This window comes from Culex quinquefasciatus, chromosome 3, assembly GCF_015732765.1.
Source record: "Culex quinquefasciatus strain JHB chromosome 3, VPISU_Cqui_1.0_pri_paternal, whole genome shotgun sequence".
Taxonomy (NCBI): domain Eukaryota; kingdom Metazoa; phylum Arthropoda; class Insecta; order Diptera; family Culicidae; genus Culex; species Culex quinquefasciatus.
This window is the reverse complement of record NC_051863.1, coordinates 114,322,229-114,337,469: the sequence shown is the minus strand read 5'-3', so window position 1 is coordinate 114,337,469 and position 15,241 is coordinate 114,322,229. Positions and strand designations below refer to the sequence as shown.

The window sequence follows — 15,241 nt, the reverse complement described above, 5'->3', positions numbered from 1 at the left end:
GTATGGTAGAACCATACAAATAAATTATAGACCAATCACATGGCGAACAGTTATCGTTCTGATAATGGTCAATCAATTGATTAAATTATTTGGACTTATAAAAATTATCACGAAAATAAATTAGCTTTACATACAAACTATATGGCAAACAGGTATATCGTTCCATGAATTGTTGAACAATGGTTTGAATTGTTGGGACTTAGGAAAATTTTCGCTGAATTCAGGTATATCGTTCCATGAATTGTTAAAGTATTATTTGAATTATTCGGACTTAGAATTTTTTTGCTGTAGTTCAATTGGCTCAATCATACAATACCTGTTTCAAATAATCCTAAGCGTTTAGCGAACAGTTATATCGTTCCATGAATTGTTGTACAATTGTTTGGATTATTGGGACTTAAGAGTTTTTCGCTGAGCTTCAAGTTGGAAATACTACGTCGGCTACCCTTATGTTTTAACAATAGCTGTTCCGAAAAATCCTTACCATATGGCGAAAAGTTATATTTCTCCATGAATTGTTGAACAATTGTTTGAATCATCGGGACTTAAGAAAATTTTCGCTAAAATTCATTTTTGGCTCAATCATACAAAAACTGTTTGAAATAATACCAAACATATGAGGAATAATTATATCGTACCATTAATTGTTGTGCAATTGTTTCAATTATTAGGACTTAGGAAATTTAGGAAATTTTCCGCTTAGGTTTCTTTGACTAAATCATACCGAGTATCATAACTTTTATCATACCGGCTTCAGTACTATTATGTTCTAACAATAGCTGTTTCGAACCATCCTAATCGTATGACGAATAGATACCGTTCATTAAATTGTAGGAAAAAAAATCAACCATTCGAATATGTCAAGATAAGTGTAACAATTCGGGAAATAGTACCATTTTAATTTTGTTATATGGTCGTGACATTATATCAACAATATCACAAATGGTAACCATACCAGAAATAATTTTCTTATGATTTCGACAGTTTCACCTTTGGTATTTGATTATGCGGGAAGGCTATAAAATCACTCGAAAAATGAACTTCTTAAATACGCCTCCTAGATATACCTTCACGTATACCTATTGACTCAGAATCAAATTCTGAACAAATGTCTGTGGGGATGTGTGTAGACATGATTTTTTTCCACACGATTATCTCAGAACTGGCTGAATCGATTTTGGCCGGATCCGCCTTATTCTGTTCGTTTTGGGGTCCCCTAAGACCCTATTAAATTTTTTCTGTTTAGTTAAGTATTTAAAAAATTATGCCAAGAAAAAGATTTTTGTAGATACAAAAAAGGGTGATTTTTTGCCTAACCTCAATAGGCCGGGTCTTTTTGTTTGCGTGCGAGAGTCGCGCCAGATGCGAAACGCCCGGTTGCCACATTGCTTCAAATGAGAGTCTGCATGTTTTCTGGAAAAGTCTGTATCAGGTATATATTTTTTTCATAAACTTATTTTCATTATTACATTGTAAATGTGAGGAAGGCATCACCCACCTAATGGTGGATTAAGAAACGTTTTTCTTAAGATGTAAACAATTTTTTTTCTCTCCAGGTGTACTTCTTTTTTACAAAATAATCACTTCACACTCTGAAAACAATAAAATTCATGCTAAGTAATGTTTTCTGAATGGTCTGATAACTTTTTTGTGAAAATATCAGTTGAATTCAGGTGTTCCACAATTGTGGGAGGCACAAAAACAATCCACAATCATGGAACAGGCAATTTGGAGGCAGTGTTTTGCTGCTCTGGATAAAATAGTCTTGAAAGCCAGGTTTTTGTTTAAAAACTACTACTTTAACTAGTGAAATAGCAAGAGAATGACCAAATGAAGGTCCTAAAAATAGCAGGGTCGAGAGAAAAGTTGCATTTGGCATGCTATTGACAAATTATTACAAAAGTGTTCCGAATTTGTGGGTGTTCCGAATATGTGGGATGACAGTACTTTAACATTAAAAATCGGAGTATTAGTTGCTGAGATATCGACTTTTAAAAATGGTTTGTTATTTGAGTGAGTCTTAGAAAACATCAATTTTCTTGTTTTTAAATTTTTGTTTTGCAAAATCTCAGCAACTAAGGTCGTATCAACAAAGTTCAAAAAGCAAAATATAGAGAATTTTCTCATCTTTCGAAAAATATTTTTTTCCAAAATTGCCCACTTTTGGAAAAAAAATATTTTTCGACATGGGGACTTATTTGAAATAATGAATAGCTGCGACTATTTTTAAAAAAGATACCTAAAAATTAGAGCGTCCAATTTCCCGTCCCGGGAAAAAAATTCCCGGAAATTCCCGGGATTTCCCGAAAAAAAATATTTCCCGTTTCCCGGGAAATTTCTAAATTTCCCGGGAATTCCCTAAGTTCAAGCGGAAGTAAACATTTTCTTAACTTGTTGGTACATTTGGAAACCTAAAAAAAATAATTAAAGCACTAAATTTTATTTTATCAAATTCAATTTACTGTTCTTATTGAACTAATCAGTTCGTTTTTAAACCTCAAGTCAAGATTTATTTCAGATAATATTAATTTCTGAAGCATTCACAACTAGGAATAGATTTTGTTTATTTGTTGGGCAAAAATAATTGTGGTATTATGAAATGAAAATAAACAATTAAAATGTGTTATACTGCCCATGTTCGCATAAATGTCCCATATGCAAAAACAGCAACCTGAGAAAAACGCATTTAAAGTTTGTCCCACACATAAGGCTACGTGTTATGTTTTCGAGAAAAAACTGGATTTCCTCCTGATTTCTAGAACAAAGTACTGGATGTTATAGGCTTTTCAGAAAGAGCACACGATTTTGAACTAAACTGCATCAATAACTCAAAAGCGATGAAAATGCATATGGGACATTTATGCGATCAGGGGCAGTATATCATTTGAAAATAAGGTACCTCTTCCCCCAAGATCAAAATTTATCTATTTTTTGCTTTTTGTTTACCATGACCAAACTGGAATACCATGACCAAATTGGAAAAAATGGTTAATTTGTTTAAATTGTTTAAAAAATTACAGTTAAAAGTTGCCCAAAACATGCAAACATATTTCAAATAATCGCTCCAAACATTTGAAAATTTTGAGTAGTGATCACATAAAAATTGTATTTCAAGTGAATAGCAGATTTTTAAAGTAAATTCAATGCTTATAGATTTATTCATGAGATTAAACCAGTTACATGTGTTCTGGGCAAATTATTTGCCATGAAAAACATATTTCTTTATTATTTTTTTCATTTCAATGTTTTGCCATGAAAGACACATTTGCTGCATGATTTTTTTTTCATTTTATCTAAATTAACAATTTTATTCTTTATCATGTTCTCTCAAACTGGTAACAGAGACGTATTCAAAAGCAATTTTATCGTTTTGGAACATTAATTCATTTTACTCACTTTCCAAACACTTTGATTTAAAAAATTATACCTAGCTACATCATATCAATACAAAACACTAATCATTATTTTTTTGTTATTTTGATCGAATTGAAAGACAGATATTTATTTTTTATATTTTCTTGAAGTTGTATGTTTTTTTTTTACAAGCAGCCAAAGCAACAATTGAACCCAACACTCATTTTGACCGTTATAGTTGCTATTTTATACTATTTTGTTGCAAAATTTTAACCAAAATTAGAATCAGAACAATTTTTGATAAATTTAAAAAATTCCCGGGAATTCCCGGGATTTCTCGGAAAATTTGTTGAAAATTTCCCGTTTCCCGGGAATTCTGTAACCCCGGGAAATTGGACGCTCTACTAAAAATGGATGTTACTTGAAAACGGTGCACTTTATCAAAATTTCACGAATGTACTTTTTGATTGTAAATTCGATTTTACATCGAAAAATGAAGCTGAAAAATGTTTGCGACCAATATTTCGATTTTTCCAAAAAATCAGTACTGATTAAAAAATTCATAACTCGGTCAAGGATTTTTTGCCCGTTTTTGAAATTTCTGAAGAGTTGGAATTTGATGTCCCCTAAAACATATCAGAAAAAATAGTGTTTTTTGCAAATCAAGTTTTAGTGACAAAAATAAAATTAAAAATCAACAAAAAAATGTATCATTTCTTTTTTCAATATAGTCCTTATCCAGAACTACAACTTTGCTCAAGACACCAAATCGATCAAAAGATTCCTTCAAGAGTTACACATTTTTAGATTTTCATACATCATTTATGTATGGACAGCTGCCAAATTTGTATGGAAAATTATATGGACAAACTAATTATGCAAAATGGCTTCTTTGGGCATACCGAAGGCACCAAAAAGGTTTCAGCCGGACAAAAATACAAAAATTAAAATTAATAAAAAGAACCGATTTCGTAGAGAGTTGCTCACTAGTGTAAAATGCATTTAATTTTTATTCAAATGTTAAAACTATAGCTTGTTGATTAGTGAACTGACCACGGGGACGCGCTGTCTTGTTTTTGCATGCTTATTTTCATTTCTTTTGTGTCGCTGTTTGTGTGCATGAATAATGACATCATAAGTGCAGTGCCTTTGGGAACGCGCAGTCCTGTTTTTTCGCGATAATTTTCGTCGTAAATGATCGTAAAAATTTATTTCAACTGGCAGTTTTAGTATTAACTCATCAAACTATCGATTTCATGAAGAGTAAAGCGTCATTTATTTACTATTTTTGAAATTTGCTCGCGTTATCTAAATTGTAAAAACAGTAAAAATATACCGATAAGTCCAGCCCATAGCACTACTGCTCGGCTGGCACGCGTTCGATAAAAAAAAACTTTTTAAATAATCAATTATCTATCTTTCCACAGCCGGCTGCCTAAAATTTAAAATTTTCAGCCGATAAACAAAATGCCCATGGTCACATCACTGCCACTCGTTAATCCTGACCTCATACCCATCTACACAGAAAAAAATCAATTCTCGTAATCGTGAATTAAGTTCACGAATGTGAGAACCACGAAGGAATTTATTCATGAGTATGGTGCATTTGCACCATAAACGTGCATATATTCCTTCGTGGTTCTCGCATTCGTGAATTTTATTCTCGATTTCGAGAATTGATTTTTTTTTCCGTGTAACTCATGTGATACTTTGTCGGAGATGCAGTCGATTGGGCGGTCTCTATCACTCAAGTATCGGACTAACATTCCCATCCACTTCCCCGTGACCCTACCACTGGTCGTGGCCGGCGCCGGTATTGATCAGCATGATAGGGGCCTTTGAGAAGTTGCGAAGCGAGGAAAGATAGCTCCCACCTATCTTCCACGGCTCGTGGATGTAACTTCTAGAGGACCTGGTCAATAACGGAGTAGCAACTGCGGGTGGGCACCTATGCTATGCTTATGCTTAATGTTAAAACTATGGCTTGCTATTTAAATTTTTATTTATTTTTTTCTCCTCCCCTCGATCCTGGTCAGAGCCGAGAAAAAAAGACACTAATTTTGACAAATTTTGAGAGTTTGGACTGTGTAAGTCAAAACAAATTAATGATAGTGCTCAAAGCATATTTTAACATATCCAACCAAAAGCCTTGTATACCAGTAATTAATATTATACATTATTCCCAAGCTTATTTCGCATTCTAGTCACAATTGTCCACAAACATATACTATAAATGCAGCATGGGTATCTGAACAAACAAGCATTACAAATGAACACTGTTCACATGACCAAATCACACTTCCAGCTAGCTATACGTTCCAATGTTTATGACGAATTGCTAATTGCATTTGCTGTTCTATTCATGGCAAACCCCCATCAAAACAACACCATTGCTAATAAGTTCTGTGTATCTGTTTCTTTTTTTGCCTCCGATAAGAGAACTCTGCGATAAGAGAGTAAAAAGTTGCCAACACTGCTTTTTCTTCTACGAGACTGACCGAAATTAAATGATTCCAAATAATGGTACTCAATTAGGATCTATTATTCGCCAGCCTCCCCTTCCAAAAAAAAAAGAGCCGACCTACATAACTTATTTCATCTTATTTTCTTCTTTTTCATTCCTCCCCCGCCAGATCTGACCGGGCCATGCGTAACCCCATCGAGGAGGGAAAAGTGAGGTCGTTCAGCCGGAGCAAAGGACACGGCTTCATCGAGCCCGCCAGCGGAGGCGACGACATTTTCGTGCACATTTCGGAGTAAGTTTTTTTTTTGTCCTCCCAAATAACGTCATGATTCGAATTCCCGGACGCTTCGAAACCCAGACGCTTCATCCTGTTTTATCAATTATTTGGATATAAGTTCGCATTATGAATGTCAAAACTGTTTTATTTGATGCATTCCAACATCAACTTTCATTTAAAGTTTGTTTGAACGCTATAGTTAATGCCAAAACAGTCAAATAAAATTAAATTATAAGTTTACCAAAAATGCGAAACATTTCGCTTGAAATATTTCATAGGCGTTCGAAGCACCGGGAAGGCAAAGTAGAAATGTATGGTTTCGATTTCCTTAAATTCTAGCAAATTTTTACATAAACTATCGATTGTTTTGATGTTAACAGCTTATTTGAGACCTAAAGAATGCCATTCACTAACATTTCAGTCCAAATTTGTGCGATTCATAAGTAAAATCGAGTGTCCGGAATTCGAAGCAAAAGTGTCCGGAATTCGAATCAGCTTTTATCAGTGTCCGGGATTCGAAGCACAACAAGTCATTTTAATTTTAAAATTCTGATGAAAAATTGTTAGAAAAGACATATTTTGCATGAATTTTCTTGAAACTGACTGTTTATACTACATCCTGATGATGTTTCGACATTTCCAACTTATAACATGATTTTTTGCCAGCTGTAACAAAAATGATATGCTACTAAGTGTCCGGATTTCGAATCATGACGTTAGGCGACGGGACGAAGAGTGGTGAAAAGTGTCATATTTTATGTTATTAGTTTGCCGCACCCGCGCGGGCAAGAGGTCGGGAAAAAACCAGTCGAGGGCACAGTGGGTCGTTGCCGTATCATATTTTAGCAAATCTTTTCTATGATTTTCGTAGAGAGGGATTTGAAATTGATACATATTCATATTTCTTTATTTTATAAACTATTTATCCGAGCGGGCCAGATTTCATTTGAAAAGTAAAATTTCAAGCCAGATTTTTCAATTATGCATATCATAATTTAAACATCGTCTAAGCCAATTGCTAATTAAGTATACAAAAATTATCTCTGACTTCAGAAACGGTTAATGTTTGTATTTATGTTGCTGTTTAAATAAAAAGAATGTAAAAAAATCGTTGTCTGTGTGCTATCTTGTTACAACAACCATTAAGTACTAAATGAGAAAATCGATTTTTAAAGTTTGATGGTAAATATTTTCAGAACTATGAACAATGGAGTCAAACTTTTTCGAGCAAACGGTTTGTATGCTATCGCTAAACAAACACTTAAAGTTTCAACTTATTTGGTAACGCCAGTTCAAAGATACAGTGAACAATGCAAACAAAAATCAGATAATCCCGTGTTACAAGTGTGTCTTGAAAGTGAAAAAAAATGGTGGTGAAAATATGGTTCAGGTGGAATTGATTCTTTTTCCAGCTATCTTTTCCTAGGCAACAAGGGGCTTACACAATCATCACTTCACATGGCGAAATCCAGTCTGCAATCCGCTAAAATCACCGTCTCCTAGCGAAGCGAAGCGTTTTACAACAATTTGTATGACATGTCACAGGACAGGGTCCATCCATAAACCACGTGGTCACTTTTTTTTGGAAATCTCAACGCCCCCCCTCCCCCCCACCTTGTGAATAATTGTCCATACAAAAAAAAACTTTTTTGTATGGAGCGTGGACAATCGCCATACCCCCTAAAATGTCCACGTGGTTTATGGATGGTCCCTACACAAATTACCGAAAACCACCAAAATATGACCAAATTGCTGTTATTAAAGAATTTTTCAAACCAATGTATCTTCACAAGGATTGGGCCTAGGACAATTGTCAATAAGGAGACTTTTATGTAAAATTGCCTGGAGGATCAATTCTCGCAATAAGTTTTTGAAATTGAAACGAAAATAAATCGTTGGCTCACCTTCAAATTTGATTTTTTTCAATACTCATTGATTATACCTACTATGGAGCAATTCTCTACCAAAATCAGAAATGGATTTTCATTGCATTTTTTTTATTTGGCTCAAACTTTGCGGGTGCCTTCCCTATGACCAAAGAAGCTATTTTGTGTCATTGGTTCACCCATACAAGTCTCCATACAATTTTGGCAGCCGTCCACACAAAAATGGTACGTAAATATTCAACCAGCTGTAACTTTTGAATGAATTTTTTTATCGATTTGGTGTCTTGGGCAAAGTTGTAGATATTATTGAGATAAAAATAGGTACACAAAAAAAATGCCGATTTTTTTTATTAACTTTTTTTCACAAAAACTCAGTTTCCCTAATTACGTATTTTTTTATTTTCATGATTTTTTTATATGTTCCAGGGGAAAAAGTCTGCAATTTTTGTGCCATAGAGAAGTATGGTCAAAATATCTGCCGCCGAGCTATGATTTTTTTGAAAAAAAACAGTGATTTTTGAAAAAAAATCGAAATAAATACAAAACAAAATTTGATATGATGATTAATAACACAGTTCAACAAAAAATCAAATGTTTCTTGTCTCTGAGACGAGAATATGTGTTCCTAGTAGATTTTTGCCTACCGAATCCAAATATGGGTCCAGAATTGCTCCAAATGGTCCCAATTTTGAGATACACCCGTTTGAAATGTTAGTTTAGGCCAAAATTAGCTACTTTGTCGACTATTTTACAAAAGAACTATTGAATAAACAACTAAACCAATACATGTATCTTAAAGTTCACGTTTTCCCCTTTCTGAAACACCCCTGGTTTTAAAAAAATGATGGTTTCTACGCATATTTATAGCCATTTTAAAATTAGAATTTGACTTGCATGCAAGTTGGGAAAACTTGAATGAGAACCAACTGAAAATATAATTTTAAAATGGCTATAAATATGCGTAGAAACAATCAAATTTAAAAAAAAACCAGGGGTGTTTCAGAAAGGGGAAAACGTGAACTTTTAGAAGCCCTTTATCAAAAAATCTGTAGAGTACTTTTCGATTGCAAATTCAATTTTGCATTAAAAACCCGATTTAATCCCACCTGGGGTGAGATAGAGCCTTTCTTACAAAAGGAAGTTAACGGCAGTTGATTTTTTTTTCAAAGAAATAGCAATATAAAGAATGGTCCATTCATAATACAATTCGAAACTCAACCATATTTTTTCATATAACTGAAAAGCGCTGGTTTTTGCCCCATTTGCCATGGCCGGTTGTAAGCTGTGCTCGCACACAAGCATTTTCGATTTTTTAAATCAGAACACATTGTTTTTGAGACAGAGAATTAATTTGCGATGTTCGTAATGTTTTCTGCATATCGCTAAATTGTTCGTATTCTCTGAGTGTTTTTTGCACTTTTCAAAATATTAAAAATTAACGAGAAAACAAAATAATTCCGTCTTGCTCCAATGCGTTAAAGTGGTTACAAAATAACTGGCAGAAAGTGTTTCAACACCCGAGAATTTGCCGTGTTGTAAACAACGATGTAACGGTAAAGCCGCATAAATGTTCTTGAAAGCTTTGAAACGCCTACTGTAATTCACTAAACTGTCATTTAGGCGTTAGGCAAAATTGTGAGCTTTCAATAAGCAAGCATTTAGGCGTTTTTGGGATTGGGAAGCATACAACGACTGAGCGCTCGGTGGGACTTCACTACGACAAACGCAAACGTACCGAATAAACCACCTTGGTGCGCTGGTACGATGAACAAAAATACTAATACACAAAAAGGCTAGTACCGAAGCTAGAAAACCAAACCCGCGATGTGCGTTGTCACTGGCACATGGGAAGCTTGAACGCTTCCCAGAAATTCGTTCACTCAGAGTTCGATCAGAGAATGAGCAAAACAAAGAAGAAAGGCAAAAGAATGAGCATGAGGCTTCAGAACAGATAGCTGCTTGCGTCTAGTTTGCGTTAACTGAAGCTTAGCATAGAAAATAATGATAGGCGATGTGTGATGAACGAGCAATCGATAAAGCAACTTGCACTAAAAGGGGGTAATCTAGTATCAAAACTCTAAACGCGCCAGCATCACGCGCCAGCATTGCTCGCGTCTGCATGTGAAGCTCAACTTGACAACTTGTCGACGAGGCGACGAAAATCGATCGTCCATAATTTTTTGCAGATTTTTCGAATGAATATTTCTCGAGAAATGATTTGGGAACGAAGCTTGATTTGGCGTCGGAGCCAAAAGCAAACACTATACCTTTCTTTAGTAAGAAAGGCAAAATGGAAATTTTCTAAAATCTGAACGGTAAATCCAAATGAGGTCAAATTTGTTTCAGAACATCGAGTATGGTCTAGATTATGATGTGGAGAAAAAATTAGATAAAATGCCAAAGGAATAGTTTTGGCATTTGGTGAAAATTGGCTTTTACCTTTTTAGGGTTTTCCCCTCACAGTGAATTAGTCCACAAGCTGTAAATCAAAAACCACATTACCGACATGGATGAAAATTTGGGAGGATGTAGGGCTGGAAAAATGCAATTTTTTGGACAAATAAACGATTTTAATACTTCAATTTTCGACCGAATTTTCATTTGAAAACCACCTGATTTGGTGAAAACACACTCCGAGTCCCCATAAAAAATGGATAAATTCAAATTTGGTATGGAACTGGTTCAGGTTCAGCACATCCCCTTTCAAATGCGCCCAAGAGAGCTTAAATCCATAATGTGGGCTCTGAGAAACCCCCTACCACAAAATTGAGCACTGTTTTACCACACACGGACGTCACGCGTGCTCTACAGTAAATTAAGCGCCAAAATTCGGATATTGGAGGTAGACGAATTCTGTCATTGTCAATCGATCGGGCGTCGAAAATCGATCGTCCATGATTTTTTGCAGATTTTTCGAATGAATATTTCTCGAGAAATGATTTGGGAACGAAGCTTGATTTGGCGTCGGAGCCAAAAGCAAACACTATACCTTTCTTTAGTAAGAAAGGCAAAAATGGAAATTTTCTAAAATCTGAACGGCGTCGGAGCCAAAAACAAACACTATACCTTTCTTTAGTAAGAAAGGCAAAAATAATGTCAAACTTGTTTTTGCATAAAACTTCGATTTTTTCCAAAAATCACTGTTTTTTTTCAAAAAAAAAATAACTTGGCGGCAGATTTTTTAACCATACTTCTCTATGGCTCAAAAGTTGCGGATTTTTGTCCCCTAAAACATGTAAAAAATCTCAAAATCAAAAAATGCGTACATTGGGAAATTGAGTTTTTGTGAAAAAAAAAACGTTGATAAAAATATCTGCAAATTTTTTTTCACCAAATTGATCAGAAAATTCACTCAAAAGTTACAGCTGTTTGAATATTTACGTACCATTTTAATATGGACAGCTGCCAAAATTGTATGGAGACTTGTATGGGTGAACCAATGACACAAAATAGCTTCTTTGGCGACACTCAAAATGCATATAAAATCGTCATCGCAAGAGATTTCAATTCGCCCAACATTCGAAAAATTGATTCTTATGTAAAATCGTCTGGGGAACATATTGAGAAAATTGCGTGTAAAGTTTTTAATTGCGCAAAATGCATCAAAGTTTGATTTTTGTTTCTGAGATATGGTCATTTAAAAAAAGAGGTTTTTTGAAAAAATGGCAAAAATCGCAAAACTTTGGAGCGGTGCCAAAAAAGAAAGGGTGGGCCAATTTGGTTCAAAATCAGGATTTTTACATTTTTTGGTAGTATCAATAGCTTCACCAAAATTGAGCTTGATCAGAAAAAGTCGATTTCGAATTTGTACTTTTTGTGTACAGTTGAAGCCAAATGACCCATTAGGGTGTAACAACGATTTTCCAGCACAGCAATGTTTCAGTTCATTTTGGGGTCCTAAACAACTCCCCAAAAATTGAGAACGATTGGTTCAGTCCTCATGGTGCTAATTTTCTCCTGAAAGAAGTTACAGTGTCCTCAAAACTCTTCTTAAACGTGATTTTCGAGCAAAAAACACGTTTTATACGAGTTTTGAGGACGCTGTATCTTTTTATATGAGCAAATTAGCTCCATACTCTCTTCAAAAAAAGTTTTAGTGCACATTCCATAGCATCCGAATATGGGTCCGGTTTTGATTTAGCGTGAAACGTGATTTTTTTAAATATCAAAGTCCAAAAAAATTTGTTTTCTCCATACTAATTTAATTTCCATTATTCAGTAAAGACGCTTTCATTTCGCTGGTATTAATGCTTCTTTTTATGTAATAACAAATAACTTTCCCTTTTCTCACCCAGCGTCGAAGGCGAGTACGTGCCCCTGCCCGGCGACGAGGTCAGCTACCGGCTTTGCTTCATCCCGCCCAAGTTCGAGAAGACGCAAGCGATCCACGTCCAGATCACCCATCTGACGCCCGAGAAGCACTGCAAGTGGGAGGAGATCGCGTCGATGGTGCCGCACTGCAAGTCCCCGGACAGCTCCCGGCTGCTGCACCACTAGGGCTAGGAGTCGGCGATCTGCACTACCTAACCCGAGGGGGATGGGAGGAGAGCAGGGCTGAGTTTCGTTCCGTTCCGGCCAACGACTTGAAACGACGACGAGTTCGCGCGCACACAAACTTACAAAACACACTTAGTTTGTTCTGATCTTCTTCATGTTCTGATGCTAGAATTTTTGTGCTTTAGCTTAGGTTGACAGTTTTGTTGTCTCTTTTTCCCCCCTCATACTTAGAGTGTGCTTGTTCAAACAATCGGTTTCTGTAGCCCTATCGCGTATATTTATACGATACACATAGTATTACAACTCAAAAATAAACAACCTCGAGAAATATGCAAAAATGCAACATTTGTTTTAAGGTATGCACCGGAAGTGAGCAAAGCCGCACTGGAGAAGGAATGTGCGGTGCACGAGAACCCCCCTCTCGCTTAACTGTATTTATAATGTCACGAGAGTCATGCAACGAGAAAACCAGATTAAGGTTTGTCCTCCAAAACAAACAGAAACAAAAAAAGCCACTCAAACATGGATTATTCAAACGTTGCAAAATGAAACCGCAGCCGCAGCAGCATCCGTGGACTTGCCTCCAAAATGGTTTCCGACCAGACGGTAAGATAATTAAGCGCAAGTCAGATTTTTGTCGTGTTTTGTTTGCCACTCGAAAAAATCACTCAAAGAATACAGGAAAGCTCGCTTTTCGGTATGCTCTGCGACTTTCAAGAATTGCGACTTGTTGAAATGGCACGGTAGGATTGATGGAATTTTCTATGCCTCTGTTATTTTTTTTGTTAAGTTTTCAAAAAATGGTGTCTTTAATAGTTTCAAAAAAAACGACATTTCATCCCTGATGTTTGAAATTTTGAAACATAAAGTATCACAAAATAATTTATACATGTTTACAGTTGTACTACCAACAAATTTATTATTATTTTCTTAACATGTTAAGCAGCGATGGAAGATCAAAAGAAAAATCCTAAAAGGAACCTGGCTCTCCTCTCTCGTGCACGAAAGATCGGTAAAAGGAAGCAAAAAAATCATCTTCTTGATTATTCGGCGGAACATCTTTTTCACTACTACACTTGCAACTGTAACGTTACACGTCGAAAAAAGAACTGTCACTATTTGTAGATAAACAATGTGTGTAAACAAAGCGAAATAAATAATTTTAAGTTGTGCTGACATGGAAATTCACAAAAAAAATCATCAACAGATTGATTTTCTTGGAGAAAATCGGGAGCGATTTTCTTTTGCGTGGTTCGCCTCCTCTCTCTTTCGCGGGTGAAAAAAGTTCGCAAGCGGAAAAGATTTGTATACGATTATTCCATCCCTGATGTTAGGAGATTTAAAAAAAATGTTTAAAACAGCATTAAAAATCGATTTTACAGCGAAAATGTCAGCAGAAAATATCGATTTGGCTGATACCTGCCAATAAATTGGTTAATCCAGCGTAATTTTTTATTAAAACCAAAAGCTTCTGCTGGTTTATTTTCAATAAAATAACTGCATAAAATATCTGACAGCAAAAAAAACGTTACTTAATCCACCTTTAGGTAGTTGGTGCCTTCCTCGCATTCATAAAGTGAATACACTATTGATTCTTGCATTATCACTTGGATTTTGCCCACACTTTTCTCTTGCACTTTTGACTGCAAAAATTCAAAAATCTAGGCAAACACTCGTTGTTTATTTACATTTCCAGTCGCAGTTTCCACCAAACTATCGCACTTCAAAATTGCGAGTGACAGCTAAAAAACAAGTGATAAACCTCGGCTCTCTTTGATCATTTTTGAGGAAATTTTAAATTTTCCAAGCCAGTTTGACAAGTCGCAATAGTGCGATCAGTAGCAATTTTTTTAATGCGATTTCCATTTTTTGAGATTTGCGCAATAAATAACACATTAATTTTTATCAAAATATCTGAGATCTGGCCTCAAAAAAAATGTATCAAAAACACTAAAGTACTCATAAGTTATGAGTCATAACTTTAGATAGCGTTGTCAGATCTTCAATCTCTTAGGCTCGTTGGAAAGGTTTGATTACCTATCCAACGATGGGTCGCATTATAGATCCGGACAACATTTTCTTCAAAATATTTGAGATCCGGCTTCAAAAAAGTGGATAAATGACACTTAAGTGCTCATAACTTTTGATGGGGTGGTCAGATTTTCAATGTTTTGAACGCGTTGGAAAGGTCTTTCAAAAACCTTTCTAACAATATGTAGCATGACGAGTTTTCTTACAAAAACCACCCTTTTTACAATCTTTCGAAGTTTAGCTAAAATCGTTTTTTTAGCATAACTTTTGAAGTACTTTTCTAAACTTCACAATATTAACTAGGGTCTTGTGGGACCCCAAGACCGATCGAATGAGACTAAAACGGTCCAAATGGGTTAAGCCAGTCCGGAGATGATCGTGTGCATATTTTTCGGTGCACGGACTCACATCCAGACACACGCACAGACATTTGTTCAGAATTTGATTCTGAGTCGATACGTGAAGGTGGGTCTACGAGGTCGAATAAAGAAGTTCATTTTTCGAGTGATTTTATAGCCTTTCCTCATTGAGGTGGGGAAGGCAAAAATCTAACTTTTTTTTTTTGCTGTTTAAGCGTGATTCTCTGCTACTCTGGCACAAATTCTACTGTAAATGGAAGCTGCAGAAATGAGAGTTGCCGTCCTCATCTTAGATTTTACTGTCGTAACTCAACAAGTTTTTGAAACTGAAAAGCATAATTTGTGTAGTGAAGTGGTAGTGCAATGGAATTGA

General features: G+C 35.5%; 1 protein-coding gene across 1 annotated transcript in view; it reads left to right on the top strand.

Moving 5' to 3' along the window:
- LOC6041009 (cold shock domain-containing protein CG9705) overlaps positions 1 to 12,991 on the top strand; it is a 74,632-nt gene extending 61,641 nt beyond the window's left edge. Inside the window, exons 2-3 of the mRNA XM_038262791.1 lie at positions 5,988 to 6,110; positions 12,277 to 12,991. Of these exons, the coding sequence (XP_038118719.1) occupies positions 5,988 to 6,110; positions 12,277 to 12,478 (325 nt within the window). The 3' untranslated portion in view covers positions 12,479 to 12,991. The remainder of the gene's footprint in view (positions 1 to 5,987; positions 6,111 to 12,276) is intronic.
- The last annotated feature ends 2,250 nt before the right edge of the window (positions 12,992 to 15,241 follow it).